Genomic DNA, 23925 nt, shown 5'->3' with positions numbered 1-23925 from the left:
CAGACTTTCGGACACAGAGGACAGACTTGTGGGTGCCAAGGGGGAGAGGGTTGGGGGAGGGATGGAGGAGGAGTTTGGGGTTAGTAGATGGAAACGATTACATTTAGAATGGATGAACGACGGGGTCCTACCGTATAGCACAGGGAACTACATCCAATCTCCTGGGATAAAGCACAACAAAAAAGACTGTAACAAAGAATCTATACATGTGTATACCAGAGCCACTCTGCTGCAGAGCAGAGATTAACACGGCACTGTAGGCCAACCATATTTCAACAAAAAAATAATGGATAAGCAATATGGTCCTACTCTATAGCACAGGGAACTATATTCAATATCCTGAAATAAATCACAATGAATGAGAATGAGTATATATAAGTAAAACTGAATCACTTTCTGTACAGAAGCAACTAATACAACATTGTAAATTGACTATACTACAATAAAATTAAAAAAAAGAACCAGTGTAGAGCTCAACACGTTAATATATCCTTGGAAAAGCCCATGAGGGGTTGCTGGGCAACACAGTCTGAGCTCCAAAGCTAGAGCCTCAAAGTGGGAGGGCTTCCTGCTCACATAGCACCTTCCCTCCCCACCTCCACTTCAGCCTGAGGATCAATGACCACTGCTTGGGCATCTCAGGGAGCATCCTCATGACTTCACCAATGGTGGAATGATGACAGTCCTGTTTGCCAAATACCAACCCAGCTCAGAACAGAAATGTACCATGTGCGTCTGCTCATCTTTAATGCTCAAATCAAATCCCAAATGACCACACTCACTTTACAGAAGAGACAGGCTCAGAGAAACACAGCAACTAACCCAAAGTCAACCAGCCAGGGACACAGATGTTTCAAATACGATTTGTTTCCCAAGCCTGGGTTTTTGCCTCTGCTTCCCCCAAGTCTGAAAAGTATACACGTATGGAATTGGAACCTAAGGCCTCTCACCAAACCAAGACCCATGGACCCCAGACACATAACGAGAAGCCCAGGGCAGCTTGTGACATGCTGGGGGCACAGCATGCTAGAAAAATCATCTTGAGAAAGGAGGCTCTGCCATTACACACCCCCAATTAAGAGTTGCATGGTGGTCCTGTCACCCAAGCATAGGTACTGCCTGCCTGGTACAGCGCGTGTGCCCATGAACTTCTAAAGAAATGGAGGATGCCCTTGACACTTCCATGTTCCAACATTCAGATATACCTGTGTCAGCTCACCTGAGACCTGCATCCATTCCTCAGCCCCTGGTCCAAGGAAGCCGACCTTGCCCTGGGAAATCACCCCACCCTCCACCCCTGCCCTTGGCAGGTGACCCCACCCCACTCACTCAGCTCTGGAGGAAAAAACAGTTTGCTGGTTACCCTTGGCCACAGTGATTGGCTCAGCCTTGGGCATGTGACCCCATAGGAAGCCAGGGGACCTTCTTCTGGGCTCTTTATTGGGATTAGTAAGTGAGACTGTGTAGAATTCAAGAAGCCAGTCCGAGGCCTCCTTGGTGATCCAATGGTTAAGAATCTGCCTGCCAATACAGGGGACATGGGTTCGATCCCTGGTCTGGGAAGATCCCACATGCTGTGTGGCATCTGAACCCATGTGCCACAACTACTGAGTCAGAGCTCAAGAGCCCGTGAGACTCAACTACTGAAGCCCGCATGCCTAGAGCCTGAGGTCTGCAACTAGAAAAGGCACTGCAATGAGAAGCCCGAGCACTGCAACAAAGAGTAGTCCCCGATCGGTGCAACCAGAGAAAGCCCACACACAGTAACGAAGACCCAGCAGAATCATAAATGAATAAATAAACCTTAAAAAATATAAAAAGTCAGTCCTGATTTAATTTACTTCTGCCTTGGATACAATCAAATCAAGACCGATGGCCCCCAGAACCTCAAGACCACCAGACTCTGAGCTCTGGAAGTGGATGCTCTGGAGACTATGACGCACTGGATTAACAACATGCCATTGTTTAGACAGATGAGACAAAGTGGACAGTATTTACATGTTGCTTTCCATTAAAACTTGGGTCAATTTTAAATCCACTTACTAAGAAAACAAGACGCTTTCACGGACTACTAAAAGGTTTAAAGTTCCAAGTCTGTAACCTTGAGACTCTGCATGCCTATTTTAGGAAACTACATCTGTTAGATAGTTTGCAGCAGGACAGCATTCACTTTATGTTGGAAACGGTTCAGCTCGAAGCATCTTCCTCAACAAGTCAGATCAACTCACTGACGAGGACCTCTCACAGCCTGGTTTGAAATGACACGGCCACCACCCAAGACTGAACACTCTCTCCCAGGAGGAGACACACAGTCCGAGGCATTCCTCCTCAGAAAAAAGTTAAACCACCCACCATCTAAGAGAGTCACATGAAATAACGCGACGTAAAATGGTTGTTTTCCTAGACAGAAATCCACAGCTGCTGCCCACCATCTTGTCTGGAGCTGGAACTATCAACCAGAGGAAGCAGAGTCAAGAGACCCTCGTGACAGCATCCAACTCTTGAACTGAGGCACACTGCAACCGATTCATCTCGGGGTGCCCGGCACTGGGCATGATCCTGGCATTCAACAGGCCCGCCCTATGTGCCTGGGGTTCCAGGAAAGTCGGGGTAAAGTGCCTGACCAGCTTTGCATCCCCCTTGTCTTCCCTTCAGTTATAATCTTCTGACCCAGTTAGAACCATGATCCTGGCATTCGACAGGCCCATCCTACGTGTCTGGGGTTCCAGGGATGTCAGGGTAAAGTGGCTGACCGACCAGCTTTTCATCCCATTTGTCTTCCCTTCAGTTATAATCTTCTGACCCCAGTTAGAACCAGGTGGGGTTCCTCCCCGCGCCCCAAGTTGAGGGCAGCTTGTCTAGAAGGGACCCATAGCACTGAGGGAACTACAAGTTTGTCTCAGGAAATGGGGCCACCCAGGGGCTCCGGCAGAGCCAGCCGGCACTCGGGGAAGAGATACATGGAAAGGGACCTCCTCAGGGACCAAAGTCCTGCCCAACGCCTACAGCCAGCTGCCCGTCTTACCGGATGGTGGGCTGGTCTCCGCTCAGCTGCTTAAACCTCCGGTGAAGCTGCTCAATCTGGTCTGATGAGACTGCGGGGGGGAAAAAAAGAAAGAAAAAGCATCACTGATCTCTGACTCAGAGCTGCAGGAGGCAGGCTGGACCCTCATCCCCACCCTCCTGTTCGGTTCATTCTCGGGCCATATCCCACCAAGGCAAAATGGAGCGCGGGGTGAAGAAGCAGAGAGAGGGTTTGCCATTCCTCCTGGTAAGACAGTTCTGGGGTTACTGGCTCTGACCCCCTCAGCAATAAGACAATTACTACTAATAACAGCTCCTGGCGAACAGGACGAACGCAAACCAGGTCACCCTCTCCTTCCTCAGCTCGTTAAAAGACACCGTATCAGCTTGACTGGCTTTCTTCCCTCCCACTCCTGAAGATGGGTGTCTTCCCCGATGAGAAAGGGGCTTCGTGTGTCACATATTAAAAAACAGAGGAGGAGGGGAGGGCGAGATGGTTCAGGCTGGTGCTGGAAGTGATTCGGGGAAGACCTGTAGTCAGAAGAGTATAGAGAATCTGGTAAAAGCGAGGGAAGTGGAAGGAAAAGAAACAGACTTTTGATCATTGCTGCTGTGGGCGATGTATTTACATAACCTCAACTGTTTCGTTTTTTTTTCCCTTCCGGTTTGAGATATAATTGACGTAGAGCACAGCACTGTAGACGTTTAAGGTATACTGCAAACGATTTGACTCACAGTGAGTGAAACAGTGACCACGTTTAAGTTCAGTGAACACCCATCTCATACGCAAAATTAGATAGATCACCAAAGGAATCAAAGACAAGATCAAAAAACACCTAGAGACAGATGACCATGAAAATACAATGAACCAAAACCTATGGGACGCAGGAAAAGCAGTTCTAAGAAAGAAGTTTACAGCAATACAATGGTACCTCAGGAAACAGGAAAAACCTCAAATCAACAGCCTAACCTTACACCTGGAGCAACCAAAGAAAGAACAGAGAAAACCCAAAGTTAGCAGAAGAAATCGTAAGGGTCAGAGCGGAATAAACGAAACAGAGACCAAGAAAGCAAAAGAAAAGATCAACGAAACTCAAAGCTGGTTCTTTGAAAAGAGACAGAAAATTGACACGCCTTCAGCCAGACTCATCAAGAAAAAAAGGGCGAGGCCTCAAATTAATAAGATGAAACATGGGAACTTACAATGGACATCACAGAAATACAAAGCATCATAAGAGATTACTCTAACAACTGTAAGTCAATAAAACGGACAACCTAGAAGAAACAAATTCTTAAAAAAAAAAGATATTTATTTATTGGTTTTCCTTCAGCTGTGCAGCCCAGAATGGCACGTGGGATCTTAGTTCCCTGACCAGGGATTGAACCCACATACTCTGCCATGGAAGCCTGGAGTCTTAACCACTGGACTGCCAAAGAACTCTCCTGGACAAATTCTTAGAAAGGTACAACCTTCCAAGACTGAACTGTGGAGAAATAGAAAATATGAACAGACAAATGATAAGTACTGAAATTGCAACTCTGATTAAAAATCTCCCAACAAACGGAAGTCCAAGACTAGATGGATTCACAGGCAAGTTCTATCAAATGTTTAGAGAAGAGTTACCACTTATACTTGTGAAACCCTTCAAAAAAACTGCAGAGGAAGGAACACTCCCAAGTTCATTCCACGAGGCCACCATCACCCCAATACCCAAATTAGACAAAGACACCACCCAAAAAAAGAAAACTATAGGTGAGTATCACTGATGAACATAAATGTAAAAATCCTCAACAGGGCTTCCCTGTGGTCCAGAGGTTAAGAACCTGCCTTGTAACATAAAGGACATCAGTTCGATCCCTGGTCCTGGAAGATCCCACATGTCTCGGTGCAGTTAAGCCCATGAACCACAACTACTGAGCCCACACACTGCGACTACTGAAGGCTGCGTGCCTAGAGTCTGTGCTCTGCAACAATGAGAAGTCCCCATACCAATGAAGAGTAACCCCCGCTTGATGCAATAAGAGAAAGTCTGTGTGCAGCAATGAAGACCCACTACGGCCAGTAAATAAGTAAATAAATATTAAAAAAAAATCCTCGGCAAAATACTAGCAAATCATATCCAACAATACATTAAAAGGAACACACACCATGATCAAATGGGATTTATCCCAGGGATGCAAGGATTCTTCAATATCCTCAAATCAATCGGTGATATACCACATTAACAAACTGAAGAATAAAAACCATATAATCATCTCAATAGATTCAGAAAAAGCTTTTGACAAAATTCAACATCCATTTATGATAAAAATTCTCCCAAAAGTGGGCATAGCGGGGACTTACCCCAACATTAAAAAGCCCATATATGACAAACCCAGAGCTAACATCATTCTCGATGATGAAAAGCTCAAAGTATTCCCTCTAAGATTAGGAACAAGACAAGGATGTCCACTGTTGCCACTTAAATTCAACATAGTTTTGGAAATCCTAGCTATAGCAATCAGAGAAGAAAAAAATAAAAGGAACACAAATTGGAAAAAGAAGTAAAACTGTCACTGCTTGCAGATGACATGATACTAGACATAGAAAATCCTAAAGATGCTACCAGAAAACTACTAAAGCTCAATCAATTTGGTAAAACTGCAAGATACAAAATTAGTTACATGGAAATCATTTGCATTCCTATACACTAACAATGTAAGAACAGAAAGAGAAATTCAGGAAATAATCCCATTGCACTAGAAAGAATAAATACCCAGGAATAAACCTACCTAACAGTTCAAAAGCATCAATTCTTCGGTGATCACCTTTCTTCACAGTTCAACTCTCACATCCATACATGACCACCGGAAAAACCATAGCCTTGACTAGACAGACCTTGGTTGGCAAAGTAATGTCTCTGCTTTTTAATATGCTGTCTAGGTTGGTCATAACTTTCCTTCCAAGGAGTAGGCGTCTTTTAATTTCATGGCTGCAGTCAGCATCTGCAGTGATTTTGGAGCCCAAAAAAATAAAGTCTGACACTTTCCACTGTTTTTCCATCTATTTCCCATGAAGTGATGGGACCAGATGCCATGATCTTTGTTTTCTGAATGTTGAGCTTCAAGCCAACCTTTTCACTCTCCTCTTTCACTTTCATCAAGAGGCTTTTGGGTTCCTCTTCACTTTCTGCCATAAGGGTGGTGTCATCTGCATATCTGAGGTTATTGATATTTCTTCCGGCTATCTTGATTCCAGCTTGTGCTTCTTCCAGCCCAGCGTTCCTCATGATGTACTCTGCATATAAGTTAAATAAGCAGGGTGACAATATGTGGTGCTGGAGAAGACTCTTGAGAGTCCCTTATACTGCAAGGAGATCCAACCAGTCCATTCTAAAGGAGATCGATCCTGGGTGTTCATTGGAAGGACTGATGCTAAAGCTGAAACTCCAATACTTTGGCCACCTCATGCGATGAGTTGACTCACTGGAAAAGACTCTGATGCTGGGAAGGATTGGGGGCGGGAGGAGAAGGGGACGACAGAGAATGAGGTGGCTGGATGGCATCACCGACTCTGTGGACATGAGTTTGAGAGAACTCCGGGAGTTGGTGATGGACAGGGAGGCCTGGCGTGCTGTGATTCATGGGGTTGCAAAGAGTCGGACACGACTGAGCAACTGAACTGAACTGAAGGAGGCAAAAGACCTGTAATCTGAAAAACTACAAGACACTGATGAAAGAAATCGAAGATGACATAAACAGATGGAAAGATATACTACATTCTCAGATTGGAAGACCTTCAGCGATGCCCCAGGCAGAGCAGATAGGCCCTCCGGTCGGAGATAGGGGTAACCAACTTACTGTGACCTAGGAGAGGCTGCTAAAGATTCTTCAACAATGGATATGGATTTGGCATGGTCAAAATAGATATGGGAACCAAGTCATATAGTGGAGTGGAATTTTCTACTTCTGCTAATGCTTACACGGATACAGGGAAAGCATCAGGCAACCTAGAGGCAAATACAAGGTTGGTAACTATGGACTGACCTTCACCCAAGAGTGGAACACAGACAATACTCCTGGGACAGAAATCGCTTGGGAGAATGAGTTGGCTGAAGGACTGAAACCGACTCTTAATACCATATTTGTACCAAACACAGGAAAGAAGAGTGGGAAACTGAAGGCCTCCATAAATGGGATTGTTTCAGTCTTGGCAGTCATGTTGATATAGATTTTTCTGGACCAACCATCTATGGCTGGGCTGTGCTGGCCTTTGAAGGTTGACTTGCTATCAGATGAGTTCTGACACAGCTGATTCCAAATTGTCACAGAATGATTTTGCCCTGGGTTACAAGGCCGCAGACTTCCAGCTGCACACTCACGTGAACGACCGCACAAATTTGGAGGGTCCATCTACCAGAAGGTGAGCGACAAGACTGAAATGTTAATAAATGTCCCATGGATGGGCAAGAGGAACAACACCCACTTTAGCATCTCTGCTAAGTACATGCTGGACTCTAGAACTTCTCTCTCTGCTCAAGTAAATAATACCAGCCTGATCAGACTGGGTTACACTCAGACCCTCCAACCAGGAGGAAAACTGATCCTGTCAGCTCTAATCAATGGAAAGAACATCAATGCAGGAGGGCACAAAGTCGGGCTTAATGTGGTTTGGAGGTGAAGAGAAATGTTTTTGGGCCTTAAAATTCTGTGAAATTTCAAAAGCATGGACTTCTTTATTCTCCCGAAGAACTCTGATCCTCCCCACACTGAAGCCTACGTCTGAGCCCATCCTCAAGGAAGGCATGTTTGAAGGCGTGCCCAGAGGCTGCCACGTTCGTGTCAGCTCTCAGTTCCACAGTGTTATTTTCAACGTGCTCCTCAGGACGCTGTAGTGTCACGTGCAAAGGAGATGACCTGACCCTCTGGTGGTCCATGTCCTGCATGTCCCACACCACTTCTTCATGACCACAACTGTAATATACTGGTCTCTGTGTGGTAGTGGAATCTTTGGTTTTGCATCAGAGGAAAATAAACCCATCACACTTGGAATATAAATAAGTATATGGAAGACTGTACCTTTTGAAGCTAAGTTACTTCAGTCGCGTCCGACTCTTTGCGACCTATGGACTGTAGCCCACCAGGCTCCTCTGTCCACGGGATTCTCCAGGCAAGAATACTGGAGTAGGCCTCCACTTCCTCCTTCAGGGGATGTTCCTGACCCAGGGATCAAGCCCACATCTCTTACATCTCCTGCATTAGCAGGCAGGTTCTTTACCACTAGTGCCACCTGAGAAGCCCCTAAGAAACACACAGGTATCTATGTCTGATTCTTTGTGATCCCATGGACTGTAGCCTGTCAGGCTCCTCTGTCCATGGCATTCTCCAGGGGAGAATACTGCAGTGGGTCACCATTCTCTTCTCTGGGGGATCTTCCCAACCCAGGTCTCCTGCATTACAGGCAGATTCTTTACCAACTGAACTGTCTTCATCCAATTCCTCCTCTCCCCATCCCCATTTGTTTCAGAAAACCCACATACAGGTTTGCTTTTTTTTTAAATTACCATTTTTAGTGGGTGGGCCCTGTTTTCTTCCACAGCTAAGACTAGACCTGGTGGGTTCCAGAATCTAGAGGGTTTCCACCCACATGCTTGCTTTTTGAAATGCACAATATTAGACACTTCTGTGTACCTTCTCACTTCCTCCTTAAAACACCCTGTGAACAGATACTTTTCCCCTCTGTTACATCATTTGAGAAGTGCGGTTCGGAGGGTGCTGCACTCACACAACTGATTGGCAGAGTTGGGATCCAACCCCAAGTCTCCCCAACCCCAAAGACCCACCCCCCCCAACCACTACACAATATTGCCTCTTTTCCCAGAACATCCTGGTGTTTGAGGCCCTCAAGTCTGGTGTCTGGGGACTATGTATGTGTTCAGTTGCTGAGTTGTGCCTGATTCTTTGCAACTTCAAGGACTGAAGCTCGCCAGGCTCCTCTGTCCATGGGATTTCCTAAGCAAGAATACTGGAGTGGTTGCCATTTCCTCCTCCAGGGTATCTTCCTGACCCAGGGATTAAACCCGTGTCTCCTGCATTGGCAGGTGGGTTCTTTACCACTGTGCCACCTGAGAAGCCTAGGGGACTGTGTACAGTTCAGGCAAAAATTTCTGAAACAGCCACTGGGGCCTGGGGCAGGGCTCACTCCTCCCACCATCCTCTCGACATCTCTCATCCCTCAAGCACCTTTTCTCTTCCTGTTCAAGGCAGCTAATATCTGGGCCAAGTGGTCATCTTACTTCATGTTCCTTTTTTTTTTTTTTTCGGCCTCAGGCTTGAGCTGTCATCTCTTCAAGAATCTGCAACTCAGAGTTCTCAAGCCTCTCTGGAAGCTGTGGTGCCTAGAAAGTATCACTGTAAGGACCAAGCCATCCTGAAGGCCTGCCATGTGCTGGGGGAGTGGGACATATCTCCACGCATTAGCTCATCTGTTCTCAGGGAACCGTGGGAGTGGGCCGCATCCCATGGTACAGATATAGAAACTGATGCTTGGAAAAGTTAGGTAAGCCCTGGGGACAGTCACTACTTTTCCGGGGGAAAATACAGCCATTTATATCACATGTATGTTAGCACAGACATTCATGTGTCCCATGGTCTGGCCCATGTACCCAACAGAAATGCGTATTTGCTGGGACTTCCCTGGTGGTCCAAATATACATTTCTGTGCTTGCAATGCAGGGCACTCAGGTTCCGTCCCTGGTCAGGAAACTAGATCCCACATGCCACAACTAAGACCCCGTGTAGCCAAATTAAAAAAAAAAAAAAAGCATACTTGCACTCAATCAGAGGATGTGTAGAAGGATTTCATGGCAGTATGATTTGAAGACCCGGATTGAAGCCGTGTGGTGCTAGTGGTAATAAAAAACCCACCTATTAATGCAGAGATGTAAGTGATGCGGGTTCAATCCCTGAATCAGGAAGATCCCCTGGAGGAGGAAATGGCAACCCACTCCAGTATTCTTGCCTGGGAAATCCCATGGACAGAGACTGTCCATAGGGTTGCAAAGAGTTGAAGTGACTTAGCACATACCAACACAAGACTACAGCCATGAAATTAAAAGACACTTGCTCCTTGAAAGAAAAGCTATGACAAACTTAGTGTATTAAAAAAGCAGAGACATCACTTTGCCAACAAAGGTCTGTATAGTCAAAGTTATGGTTTTTCTAGTATTCATGTATAGATGTGACAGGTGGACCATAAAGAAGGCTGAAGAATTGATGCTTTCAAATTGTGGTGCTGGAGAAAACTCTAGCGAGTCCCTTAGACTACAAGGAGATCAAACCAGTCAATCCTAAAGGAAATCAACCCTGAATATTCTTAGAAGGACTGATGCTGAGTACTGACGCTCTAATACTTTGGCAGCGATCTGATGTGAAGAGCCGACTCACTGGAAAAGACCCTGATGCTGGGAAAGACTGAAGGTAGGAGGAGAAGGGGTCATCAGAGGATGAGATGGTTGGATGGCATCACTGACTCTATGGACACGAGTTTAAGCAAACTCCGGGAGACAGTGAAGGGCAGGGGAGCCTGGAGTGCTGCAGTCCACGGGCCTGCAAAGAGTCAGATACAACTTAGCAACTGAACAACAACAATAAACTGGAAATGACCTGAGTGCCCCACGGCAGCAGAATAAATAAAGCGGGTGTTCGGGACTCAGTCGCTCAGCCATGTCTGACTCTCTGTGGCCCCGTGGACTATAGCCCACCAGGCTCCTCTGTTCACAGGATTTTCCAGGCAAGAATACTAGAGTGGGTTGTCATCTCCTACTCCAAGGAATCTTCCCAACCCAGGGATCGTACAGGCACGTTCTTTACCACTAGTGCCACCTGGGAAGCCCAAAGCGGGTGGTATATTCAAATAATGGAATAGTATACAGCAGAAAATGAACACATAGTGGGACATTAGCTAGGGTGATTTTCAAAACATAATAACAAGCAGAAGCCAGGTATGAAAAGAGTATAGGCTTTATGATTCCATTTATATAAAGCACAAAACCCGGCAAAGCTCATCTGCAGTATTAGAACTCAGTTTAGAAAGGCTACACACAGTATGATTCCAACTACATGACCTTCTGGAAGAGCAAAACTTACCAAGACAGTAATAAGATCAGTGGTTACCAGGGGAAAGATGAGCTGACGAAGCACAAAGAATTTTCAGGGCAGTGAACCTACTCTGTGTGATCATTATACATTTGTCCAAACTCAAAGAATGTAGGACACCAAAGTGAAGTGCAAAAGTGTTAGTTGCCCAGTCGTGTCTGAATCTTTGTGACCCCATGGACTGTAGCCCACCAGGCTCCCCTGTCCATGGAATTCTTCTGGCAAGAATACTGGAATGGATGGCCATTCCCTTCTCCAGGGGATCTTCCTGACCTAGGGATCGAACTCAGGTCTCCTGCACTGCAGGCAAATTCTTTACTGTCTGAGCCACCAGGGAAGCCTGGACACCAAGGAACCTAATGTAACCCTAATGTAAACCATGAACTCTGGGTGTTGATGTGTCAGTGTAGATCCATCGATTGTAACAAAGGTCCTATGCTGCAGGGGATGTTAATGGTAGGGGAGGCTGTGCATGTGGGCGGGGGCAGGGGTGCTGTGCTGTGCTTAGTCGCTCAGTCGTGTCTGACTCTTTGCGACCCCATGGACTGTAGCCCACCAGGCTCCTCTGTCCATTGGGATTCTCCAGGCAAGAATACTGGTGTGGCTTGCTACGCCCTTCTCCAGAAGATCATCCCAACCAAGGGACTGAACCCAGGTCTCCCACATTGCAGGTGGATTCTTTACCGTCTCAGCCACCAGGGAAGCCTGGGGGCTGGGGTGCATGTAATCTCTGTACTTTCCCATTAATTTGCTGTTAACCTAAAATGGCTAATAACAAAGTCTTAATTTTTTTAAAGTTAGGACAGCAGTTGCCCTTGACGGGGTAGTAACTTGAACGCGCATGAGAGGGTTTCTGGAAATGTTTCATTCTTGACTCAGCAGCAGGTTACACAGCTGTGAAAAGCTTTTGAACCGTATGCTCATGCGTGATGCACTTTTCTACATGTGATCGCGCAGTAATACATTTATTTGAGAAGTTCAGTAATTCTACATATCAGGGATTTATATCAGGTACAGTAAGATGAGTTTATAAGTGTGTTCACCATGTATTCTCCACAACAGCTTAAAAATGACTTAATCTCAGTGCCCACCGAAAGCAGATCAGTTAAATATCTGATGGTGTGTGTGTGCATGCTCAGTTGTGTCCGACTCTTTGCGACCTTTTGGACTGTAGCCCACCAGGCTCCTCTTGTCCATGGGATTTTTTTCAGGCAAGAATACTGGAGTGGGTGGCCATTTCCTCCTCCAGGGGATCTTCTCAACCCAGGGATTGAACTTGTGTCTCCCGTGTCTTCTGCATTGCAGGTTAGTTCTTTACCCACAGAGCCATCCAGGAAGCCCCCACTTTATGGTATGTTTAGCCAATTAAAACAATAAAAAAGGATGATGAGAATTCCGTGGTGGTCCAGTGATTAAGACTCTGCACTTCCACTGCAGGAGGTGAAGGTTCGATCCCCGCTCGGGGGAGTAAGAAGAGTAAGATCTCACATGCTGGGCAGTGCAGCCAAAAAAAGAGAAAGATTTTAAAAAAGGATGCTGACTTTAAAAGTGACAGCTGTGTATTTAATAGGAACATAGATTCTAACATAATGTTGTCTAAAAACAACCTGCTACAAAGACAGCAAGACTCCATATTGGGGGGAACATCTAAATATATACAAATGCATGCAAGTAATGGAAGTCAACTTGTTTGCCCAGCATAATAGCAATTATCTCTCAACACTGGGATTAAAGACTCTTGTTTGTTTTGCTTCCACTCATCTATATTTTCCAAATCTTCCATAATATACGATGTATACTTATTAGTCATATAAGGATTTAAGCAGGTCCCATATGGGACAGCTGAGGGATCTCAAAGATAGTGTTAATGGTGACTCCTTCACTGGCAAGTACACATCCTGGGCACACATGTACTACTTAATCCTTTCCATGACCCTATGACTGACAGACAGACAACTCCCATTTTATAGACAAGAACATGGAGGTCCTGAGGGGATCAGGAGTTTGCTCAAGGTCACTGAACTCGAAAAGCAGACCCAGGATATGAACTTAGTTTGTCTGACAGAACATGTGAGATTTAGTTTGCTTGTTTTGTTTGTAACTGACACCCCACACTGCCTCCCTTTGGGTGATCAGATTGTGAATGTGTGTGCATGCTCAGTCGCTCAGCTGTGTCTGACTCTTTTGGACCCCGTGGACTATAGTCCACCAGGCTCCTCTGTCTATGGGATTTCCTAGGCAAGAATATTGGAGTGGTTTGCCATTTCCCACTCCAGGAGATCTTCCCAACACAGGGATTGAATCCACATCTCTTGCATCCCCTGCGTCAGCAGGCAGATTCTTTATCTCTGTGCCACCTGGGAAGCCTAGGTGATCAGATTATACTGGCCAATTAAGAGTCCCCACAGATCAAAAAAAAAAAAAAAAAAGGAACACACTGATGCCATTTGCAGCAACATGGATGGACCTAGAGATTATCATTCTAAATCAAATAAAGCTGACCAAGAAAGAAATTCTCATATGATATTGCTCATATGTGAAATCTTAAAAAATGATACAAATGAATTTACAAAGCAAATTAGACTCACAGACATAGAAAACAAACTTATAGTTAACCAAAAGGGAAAGAGGGGAGGAAAGAATAAATTAGGAGCTTGGAATTAACATAAACACACCACTACATACGAACTAGACAAACAAGGTCCTGCTGTACAGCACAGGGAACTATACTCAGTATCTTATAATAACCCATAATGGAAAAGCATCTAAAAGAGAATGTATGTAATTAAACCACTTTTCTGTACACCTGAAACTAATATAGCATTATAACTCAACTATATTTCAATAGAAAATTCAAAAATCCACTGATCTGTTGTGAAATAATGATCAGAAATTATAGCCAAACATATGCTGCTAAACCATCTCCAGGAAAGATGAGTTCCCTTGAAGACGCTGTGCTAAGTGAGAGGAGCCGATCACAAAGCCCACGCCTGGCAGAATCCCATTCACACAAAACGCTTAGACAGGCAAAGCCACAGACACAGAAAGTAGACCAGTGGTTGCCTGGGGCTGAGGAAGGAGAGGAGCAATCACTAATAGTAGCAAAGGAGTTTCTTCGGAGGGGGATGACAATGTTCTAGAATTAGATTGTTACACAACCCTTTGATTATACTAAAAACTGAGCACACTTTAAATGAGTGAAATGCAGGGGATGCGTGACAGCTCAGTAAAGACATTGAAAAGTAAGTTAGGACGTCCCTGGTGGTCCAGGGGTAAAGAATCTGCCTGCCAACGCAGCGGACACAACTTTGGGACGATTCCACATGCTGAAGGGCAACTAAGCCCCTGAGCCGCAACTACTGAGCCCCCGTGTGCCACAACTACTGAAGCCTGTACGCCTAAAGCCTGTGTTCTGCAACAGGGAAGCCACTGCAATGAGAAGCCCAAGCACAGCATCAAGAGCATAGCCCCCGCTCGACACAACTAAAGAAAGCCTGCAGGGCGCAGCAACAAAGATCCAGTACAGACAAAAATAAATAAATAAAGTGTTTTAAAAAGCTAGTGCACCATCATGACAACAACCATGGCTGTTAATTAACAAGAGGCATTCATCAAGCTGTGTCCTGGGCACAACGCCCGACTCTATTCTTGACGAGCCTTGGCTCACATAAGCCTCAATCAGTCCTATCAGGTAGGCACAGCTTTTCCCCCAACCTAGAGATGGGAACACTGAGACCTGTCCAAGGCCACACGGACAGGAAACGGTGAATAAACTATAAACCATCATAGACAGATTTCTCTAATGAAGAGTTTGCAGCTAACGGCATCCAAAGTGCACGCACACGTGTGCACCCACACACCTTTCCGTCCTGCTGCACTGAAAGCAGAGGAATTAGGAGGCAAACTTGCCCAGCTCGGCTTCCCTCTTTTTGGCACCCAAACCTGCAGAGCCAAGAACTCAGTCCTTAACAAAGTTCCATGTGCCCTCAGCACCAGCCTCCCAGGTTGATCCTGTGGTCCCCTGACACACGTGTGCCCATGTCACACCCTGGAAGGCCCTGTCTGTTGTGAGCCCTCAAGGGTTCTCATGATGGAAGTTTCCCTGCTCCTCACTCTGAGCCGTCTCTGTTTCCCCCACCCCCACTGTGAGGTCACAGTTGCCATGGGAACGAGAGGCAGCGACACCTCGGTGCCTGGCATCTGGACCTGGTTATTTGGGGTTTTAGATTTCAACCTGAGGGAAATGCATACCCTTCCAAGGGACTGGTGGGAGTTTAATCTGCCTCATCCAGGGCTGGCAGGGGTGAGGGGGATGAGGAAGGGGGTGACTTGTCACTTTTGTATCAAAAGTCTGCATGGCCCAACACAGAGCCACCAGCCACAAGTGGCTATGAAGATGGGCTGATGTGTGAAAAAACATTCCAGCTTTCAGAGACTTATTACAAAACATGTGGCAACTGTCTTAATAACTTTTCTATTAATTATATTTGAAATATTTTAGTTAGGTTAAATACATTATTAAAATTAACTTCAGTTGTTTCATTAGTTTTTTTTTTAATGTGGCTACTAGAAAATCTAGAATTATGTTGCATCTATAGCTTGCTGAAAATTTAGAATTATTCTACCTCACATTGTATTTGTGCGGAACAGTGCCTGGCACATGTGCTCTGAACCAGCAACTTGTCCCTAGGAATGAATCCTAAAGAACAGAGACAAAAATGTAAAGATAAATACATAAGAGTAATCACCACTGCCTATTTTGAACAGTAAAAAAGAAAATGGGTAAATGCTGGGCCACAGAAAACTGGTTAAATAAATGCTGAAATTTTTTAAATTTTAATTGTGGGACACAGAAAAACGTTCATGGAATATCATTACATGGGAAAACCAACAGGCAACAAAGATCTTATTTACATGAAAGATCTCATTAACACATTGATATACAAGTGTGTACAAAGAAAAAATTCGGAAAGGCTACAACAAAACAGCAGATTGTTCCAGACGGTAGAATGACAGGACATTCATCTCCTCGGGCTCCTTATTTGTGCTTATCTGTCCTTTAAGTTTCCTGCAATTAACAGGGATTACTTGTGTAATCTTATTTAAATTTCTTTCCTTCAATGGCTATAATGAAAATAAAATAGAGAATGCCAAGCACTGTGATACCATGGAGAAAGTGGATCCCTCAGACCTTGAAGACGGGAGTAGAAAATGATCCAGCAACTATGGAAAACAGTCTGGTGATCCCTCTTCAAATTAAACATAGATTTACACCGAATCCAGAAATTCTGCTCCTAAGCATGTACCCAGGATAAATGAAAACGTACATCCACACAAAAACCCGTAAACAAATGCTCACAGCAGCCCTATGCACAACAGCCAAAACGTAGGAACAACCCAGATGTCCTTCAACAGGTGAATGGATTAAAAAAACAGCTCACACAGCTCAATATAAAAAAGAAACAACAAAACAACTCAAAGAGTGGGCAGAAGATCTAAACAGACACTTCTGCAAAGATGACATACAGATGGCCAAATAAGCCCATGAAGAGATGCTCAACATCGCTAATGATCAGAGAAATGCAAATCAAAATTACAGTGAGGTTATTACCTCACACCAGTCAGAATGGCCATCATCAGAAAGCCTACAATAAATGCTGGAGAGGGTGTGGAGAAAAGGGAACCCGCCTACAGTGCTGGTAGGAATGTAAGCTGGCACAGCTACTATGGAGATCACTATGGGGTTCCTTAAAAATCTAAAAACAGAACTACCATATGATCCAGCAAGGCCACCCCGGGCATGTCTCTGACTAAAACCATACATATGCACTCCAATGTTCATTGCAACGCTATTTACAATAGCCAAGACATGGAAACAACTTAAATGTCCATCGCCAGAGGAATGGATAAAAAGACGGGTACATACAGTGGAATATTCATCAATCATAAAAAAGAATGAAATAATGCCATTTACTGTAACAAGCATGCATCTTCATCCTAAGTGAAATCAGAAGGAGAAAGACAAATACCATGGGCATCACTTACATGTGGAATCCTAAAAAAATGAACTTATTTACAAAACAGAAACAGACTTACAGATATTGAAAACAGAGATATGCTTACCAAAAGGGAAAGGTGGAGGGGAAGGACAAATTAGGAGCTAGGGACGAAGATATACACACCATTATATATAAAATAATCATCAAGGACCTACTATATAGGTCCTATAGCCAATGTAGAGCACAGGGAACTACTCAATATTCTATAATAACCTGCATGGGAAAAGAATCTGAGAAAGAATGTGTATATGTATATGGATAACTGAATCACGCTGCTGTATACCTGAAACTAACGCGACATTGTAAATCAACCATCCTTTAATATAAAAATTAAAAGTAAGTACTAGGGATGATAGTACATGCTAAATATAATTAACACCGCTGTATGTTATACATGAAAGTTATTGAGAGCAAATCCTAAGAGTTCTCATCACAATTCAGTTCAGTCGCTCAGTCGTGTCCGACTCTTTGTGACCCCATGAATCACAGCATGCCAGCCCTCCCTGTCTATCACCAACTCCTGGAGTTCACTCAAACTCATGTCCATCGAGTCGGTGATGCCATCCAGCCATCTCATTCTCTGTCGTCCCCTTCTCCTCCCGCCCCCAATCCTTCCCAGCATCAGAGTCTTTTCCAGTGAGTCAACTCTTCACATGAGGTGGCCAAAGTATTGGAGTTTCAGCTTTAGCATCAGTCCTTCCAATGAACACCCAGGATCGATCTCCTTGCAGTCCAAGGGACTCTCAAGAGTCTTCTCCAACACCACAGTTCAAAAGCATCAATTCTTCGGCGATCAGCTTTCTTCACAGTCCAACTCTCACATCCATACATGACCACTGGAAAAACCATAGCCTTGACTAGACGGACCTTGGTTGGCAAAGTAATGTCTCTGCTTTTTAATATGCTATCTAGGTTGGTCATAACTTTCCTTCCAAGGAGTAAGCGTCTTTTAATTTCATGGCTGCAATCAGCATCCGCAGTGATTTTGGAGCCCCCCAAAATAGTCTGACACTGTTTCCACTGTTTTTCCATCTATTTCCCATGAAGTGATGGGACCAGATGCCATGATCTTAGTTTTCTGAATGTTTAGCTTCAAGCCAACCTTTTCACTCTCGTTACAAGAAAAATTTTTTGTTTCTTCTTTAATTGAATCTATATGAAATGATGGCTGTTCACTAAGCTTATTACGATAATCACTTCATGATCTACGTAAACCTAATCTTTATGCTGTACACCTTAAACTTACACAGTGTTGTATATCAACTCTATCTCAATAAAACTGACAGAGGAAAAAAGCCTGGAACACAAATCTTTTTTTCCTCCCATTAGTTTTCTTGTTTACTAAAAAAACTACATATTTAAGGAAACAAAGAATATTTGATTGGGATTGATTTAATAAATGTGTGCTCTGTCCATACAGTGGACTATTATTCGGCCATAAAGAAGGACGAAGTGCTGACACCAGCTGCAACAAGGACGAACCCTGGACACATCCTGCTGAAGGAAAGGAACCAGACACGAAAGGCCACAGTGTATGATTCGTTCACATGAAAAGGCCAGAGCAGGCAAATCTACAGACACAGATTGGATGAGTGCTTGGCAGGGGACGGGGAGCAGTGGGGAGTGGCTGCTAATGGACATGGGGTCTCTGCCTGGCCCTGGCCCCACTGCTCAGCCTGCCCCTACTATGCTAGGAGGGGCTGGGCTCATTGGGGGAAGGAGAATTGCATAGATCAGGAGGTCAGAGACAACACTCAGGACGAAGGGCAGGAGGAGACTAGGAGCAAAGAAGCCAGCCCCATATCCCTCCCAGGGTCCAGCCTCCCCTTCATGACTCGGGAGGAAACGGGAGACCCGCATTCACCCGCGTCCACTGTGGGTGGTCAGGACTGTTCGAGCCTGGTGGCAGGTGTACAAAATACCACTTGCTCCTTCCAGAATCTGTGCTGGTCTCAGGGGAGTGGGGGCCTGACAGAAGCACCGCCCCCCCGAGGGTATAGCTGTGTTTGCTTCATCCCCTGATGGGTGCCCCCACCACTCTTTGAGAGACATGTACTGAGCGCCTCTGATTTGCTGGGCACCTGCCAGATGCCAAGGACGCAGACACAAAAGGCAGAGCCCTCACCTCGCTGTGATCCAGGACCCTAAGAGGGACGTCTGCTGACCAAGGAGCATCAAGGCAGGAGTGGGACTGCTAGTCCACAGGGATGGGCTGGGAGGTGATGCCATTTGGATCTCAGAGGCTGAGGGCCCAGTGCAGGAGGCGGGGTTGGTGGAGGCAGAATGGGAGGAACTCAAGGAGCCCCAAGCCCCTGAGCATGGGCGGAAGGCAGACGAAGAACAGAGGTGCTGGGTGCGGGGGGCGGGCATACACAACAGACTACGGCATTCAGACTTCACCCTGAGTTTCCGGAGGGTGCTAAGCCACAAAACAAGAGCCCAGGCAACTGGCAACCGAATGGAAGGTGATGCAGATGATGGAGCTGGGTACCTGCTGAGAGCCCCACAGGTGTAGTGCTCCTGGCAGGGAAGGGAGCTCAAGACACAGCTGGGAGGCAGGGGCAACTGACAGCATGCTGGCTGCTTTTTTGGGGGGCGCCCTCGAGCCACCCTGCCTCCTTCAGGTTCCCCCCAGCAGTGCCAGCCTGGATGCAGGTGCCAGGACGCCAACTGGCATCACCAGGAAGGTCTTGGTGCCTCCCAGGGCCTGCTGAATCCTGACAGACTGACCAGGACTCAACCCCTGGCATCAGCCGAAGTCCTAAAACACAGAGGTGTGCCTGACCAGACAGAAAGGGGAGCTAAACCTATTGCTGCCAAGAGCTGCCAGTTCCACCGCAGCTTCACGTCCTAAGAAACCGCCTCCCGAGACTGTAACTTCCTCCTCCGTATGAAGGTAATAATAGCACCGCCCACAGGAGGCTGTTCATACCATGAAAAACAATCAAACCCCATACACAATATGCATGATCGTCAAAACGTGGGAACCCCAACGTCCATCCACTGGTAGATGGATGAGCAAAATGAGGCCTCTCCACCTGATGGCATATTACTCCACCACAAGACCAATGAAGTACTGACACTTGCTACAGCCTGGATGAACTTTGAAAACGTGACGTTAAGTGAGAGAAGCCAGACACGCAAGGCCACTACTGCATGCTCCCTTTCATATGAATCACCCAAAGCAAGCAGATCCATAGAGACAGAAAGTAGGTTAGTGGTTGCCAGGGGCTGCCAGTTAGTTGGGAGATTAGAGTGTCTGCTGATGGGCATGAAGTTTCTTTTGGGGGTGACGAAGGCGGTTGGGAAATACAGAGGTGACGGCAGCACATCACTGTGAAAGGGCTTAATGCCATTGCACTGTATGCTTTAAAATGGTTAAGATGGGGGAATTCCCTGGTGGTCCAGTGGCTGGGACTTTGTGCTTCTACTGCTGGGGGCCCAGGTTCAATCCCTGATTGGGCAACTAAGAGCCTGCAAGCTGCACGGTGCAGGCAAAATAAACAAACACAAAATTTAAAAAAATTTTAATAGTTTAAGAGAATTCCCTGGCGCTCCGGAGGTTAAGACTCCACGCTCCCATTGCAAGGGGTACAGGTTTGATCCCTGATAGGGGAACTAAGATCCCACATGCCACAGGGCACGGCCAAAAAGAAATAATATAAATAAAATTAAATGGTTAAGATAATAAATTTCATGTTATATGAATTTTGCCCCAATTGTAAAAGAAATTATATTACACACTCAGCACTGCATCTGGTAGGAGGAGCATGAGACCCTGGAGTTGCCATGATTGTTATTATTATGCCTGCAAAGCATTCATCTTGTGGTACCTACTCAGCTCTTCAGCTGCCTCCAGGCTCGCAGGGAAGAAGGAACGTGCTGTGAGCCGCCTGGGGCTACAGCCAAAGCAATGACTAGGCCAGGGCTTGGGGAGGGAGAGTGAGGGACCGGCCTTCACAGCCTGGGAGGGGCCCGCTCTCACACGCCTGGCGCACACAGATGAGATGCCCTGCTTCTGTCCTCCACCTGCTGGCCACTCGGAAGCCACGTGCTGGGAGTGTTACAGACCACACCTTGCTGCTGGAAATTAAAAAAAAAAGCACCTGGGAGCGCATGGCCTGGAGAAGGAAGTTATCAGACTCCATTCTGTTCTCCACAGCTGAAGAAGCCACGAAAAGATTGATTGCTGGCCTTCCTCCAGCACCTTTAAATCCTTCTACACAAACTTCAACCCACTTTGTAATCGCAAGAGCTGAGGAGTTCCCAGGAAAAGGTTGCCCCAGCCCTGCACCAGCCTGAAAGATGGCATTTATTTTAGGTATTGAAGGTCTTGTTAGATATTTGGGGTTCTGGGTTTTTTTTTTTTTTTTTGCACAGAAAGAATCTTCCAAATCTCAGAACTGGAGAGGATGCTGGGAGAGAGTAAAGTGACATGCGTTTAGAAAACATTCTCCTCCCAGGAGAGACGAGACAATTCTCAAAATCACACAGACCATGCCCTGCTCATCCACGCTCATCTTCCCACGGCTAGGGTCTGGCCTTTCCCGTTTGCCTTACAGCAGCAATGGTTAGCTGCTGTGTGTCAGTGTTTATGCAGAGGCAGGACCTAAGCCAAATGCTTGACACACATTATCTTATTTAATCCTCAACACAGTGCCTCTCGTGATTATCACACCCATTTTACAGATAAGGAAACTGAGTCTCAGAGAGGTTAAGTCACTCCCTCAAGGTCCCGCAGATGTGAGGAGCAGAACTGGGATTTGAACTGGGGTCTGAGACTCGAGAATCTGCTCTCATGGCCATTCGCTGTGCTGTCTGCCAACATGAAGCAATGACTAGAACAACAAACACACTTTCGTTAACCTCACTAAAGAGAGAAAGGCGTCTCCATTTAAGTAAAAGGACTAGGGCTTCCCTGGTGGCTCAGTGGTAAAGAATCCTCCCACCAAAGCAGGAGAGACAGGTTCGATCCCTGACCCAGGAAGATTCCACATGCCGTGGAGCAACTAAGCCCATGCGCTACAAGCACTGAGCCTATGCTCTCGAGCTCGGCGCCGTCACTGCTGAAGCTTGAGAGCCTAGAGTCTGTGCTCTGCAACAAGAGAAGTCACCGCAACGAGAAGCCTGTGAGCCACAGTTAGACAGTAGGCTCCGCTTGCTGCAACTGGAGAGCGGCCCGCACAACAGCAAAGATCCAGCACAGCCAAAAATGAATAAGTAGAAATTCTATTTTTTAAAAAAGGCTAAAGCTAAGGAAGAAAAACAACAGCTAATCAGGGGAGATTTGGGCACCCTTCAGAGCCTATAGGGAACTGGTTTTCAGATCTTTCCAGATCTATTTTCAGTTCCAGATTTACCAAAAGTACAAGGGTTTATCATGGTAGGACATTTAAGTAAAGAATTCCCGTTCCATTGGAACTGGTCCAATGGTTAAGACTCCATGCTTCCAATTCAGGGGGCACAAGTTTGATCCTGGTTGGGGAAGTAAGATCCCACATGCCACAACCAAAAAAATTTAAAAATATATAAAAAGAAAAGAAAAGAAAAAAGAACTCCAGTTCCTTCTACAAAGAGCTAACACAGACTCTCTATTCCATTACAAACCCATGAAGCACTGGATTAAATTAGAAAAAAAATTTAAGATATCACTAAGCTGGGAAATCTTCAGGTACCAGAAGCAAGGAGGGAACTCAGTCGCAGTAAGAGAGGTGGCCCAGGGGCACCAGAACAATTTCAGGCTCTAACAGCTAAGTGTGAGGCTTCTAGCCCACTGAGTAACGGCAGTGGCCTTGGGTCTGTATGAGTTAGAAGTGAGACTCCTAACAAAGGCTAAAGCACAAAGGGCTGCCTCTCCATGTAAGGTGGGACAGCAAACGTTCCCACTGGCCCGGATAATCAACAGGGAAGCTGACTCTGCCAAAGAGGTGGCATGGTGCAGAGGAGGGAGGAGGACTCTGTGACAAATCAAAACTTTGGGCCTGTGACATGCGTGAGAGAAAAATCCAAACCTCTGTGGGGAAGGAAAACCAAATTGAGGAATTAATGTAAATAGTGTTTCCAGACCAGTGAAAACCCTAATAAGGTATCCAGAACAACAACTGCAAAGCACTGTGCGAGCCACTTCTATAGCGCTGAGCACAGGATACTCTCATCAGGGAGGCACTTCTGCTAAGCTCATCTCTCTGGCCTTGGCATGAATGCGGAGATGAAGGTACACAGAAAGATGTGAAAACCAGGGGCAGACAGCCCAAAGATGAGCTCAGATTCAAAAACCAAACTAAACTACACAAGCAAATGATCAGCATTTAGGAGAATCAGCAGACACAATTAATACATGGAATGGAACCCCAGGATGATGAGACAGCAGAAACTATAAATTATTTCAAATAATGTAAGAACAGTGCCCTATGACAAAAGTGATGACTCTGAAAACCATACAGAACTTACAAAATAGTTTTTTAAATTCCATAGACTTAAAAAAAATGGCTAAGGCAGCAAAGTTAAGAGTGAATTAGTGAATTAGAAGACAGACTTAAGTAAACAACTTAGAATACAGCACAGAGAAACAAAAAGATATGAAAGAAAAGTAAAGAGGCTTTCAGGACAGAATGACAGGGTTCATCACCTTTCTAAAGGAATTACTGAGGAAGAAGAGGAAAAAGGGGAGAGAGAATATTTTCATGACGGAAGACATGAGTTGCTT

At 45.6% G+C, this 23925-nt stretch overlaps 1 protein-coding gene and 1 pseudogene across 6 annotated transcripts in view; one reads left to right on the top strand and one right to left on the bottom strand.

Moving 5' to 3' along the window:
- TESC (tescalcin) overlaps positions 1-23925 on the bottom strand; it is a 65606-nt gene that overhangs the window by 30968 nt on the left and 10713 nt on the right. For 4 of the 6 annotated variants that reach the window (XM_088828209.1, XM_055404330.2, XM_088828211.1 and 1 more), the window contains exon 2: positions 3026-3095. In XM_088828209.1, coding sequence (XP_088684335.1) covers positions 3026-3095 — 70 coding nt within the window. Of the gene's footprint in view, positions 1-3023; positions 3096-3214; positions 3609-23925 lie in introns of those variants that run through there. The other 2 variants (XM_088828210.1, XM_088828212.1) reach the window with 2 other exon arrangements.
- LOC148774889 (non-selective voltage-gated ion channel VDAC3-like) lies at positions 6859-7724 on the top strand (annotated as a pseudogene).

The sequence above is a fragment of the Moschus berezovskii genome, chromosome 19, assembly GCF_049115385.1.
Source record: "Moschus berezovskii isolate FMDL1 chromosome 19, NW_MosBer_1.0, whole genome shotgun sequence".
NCBI lineage: Eukaryota > Metazoa > Chordata > Mammalia > Artiodactyla > Moschidae > Moschus > Moschus berezovskii.
This window is presented reverse-complemented; position numbering and strand designations above follow the sequence as displayed.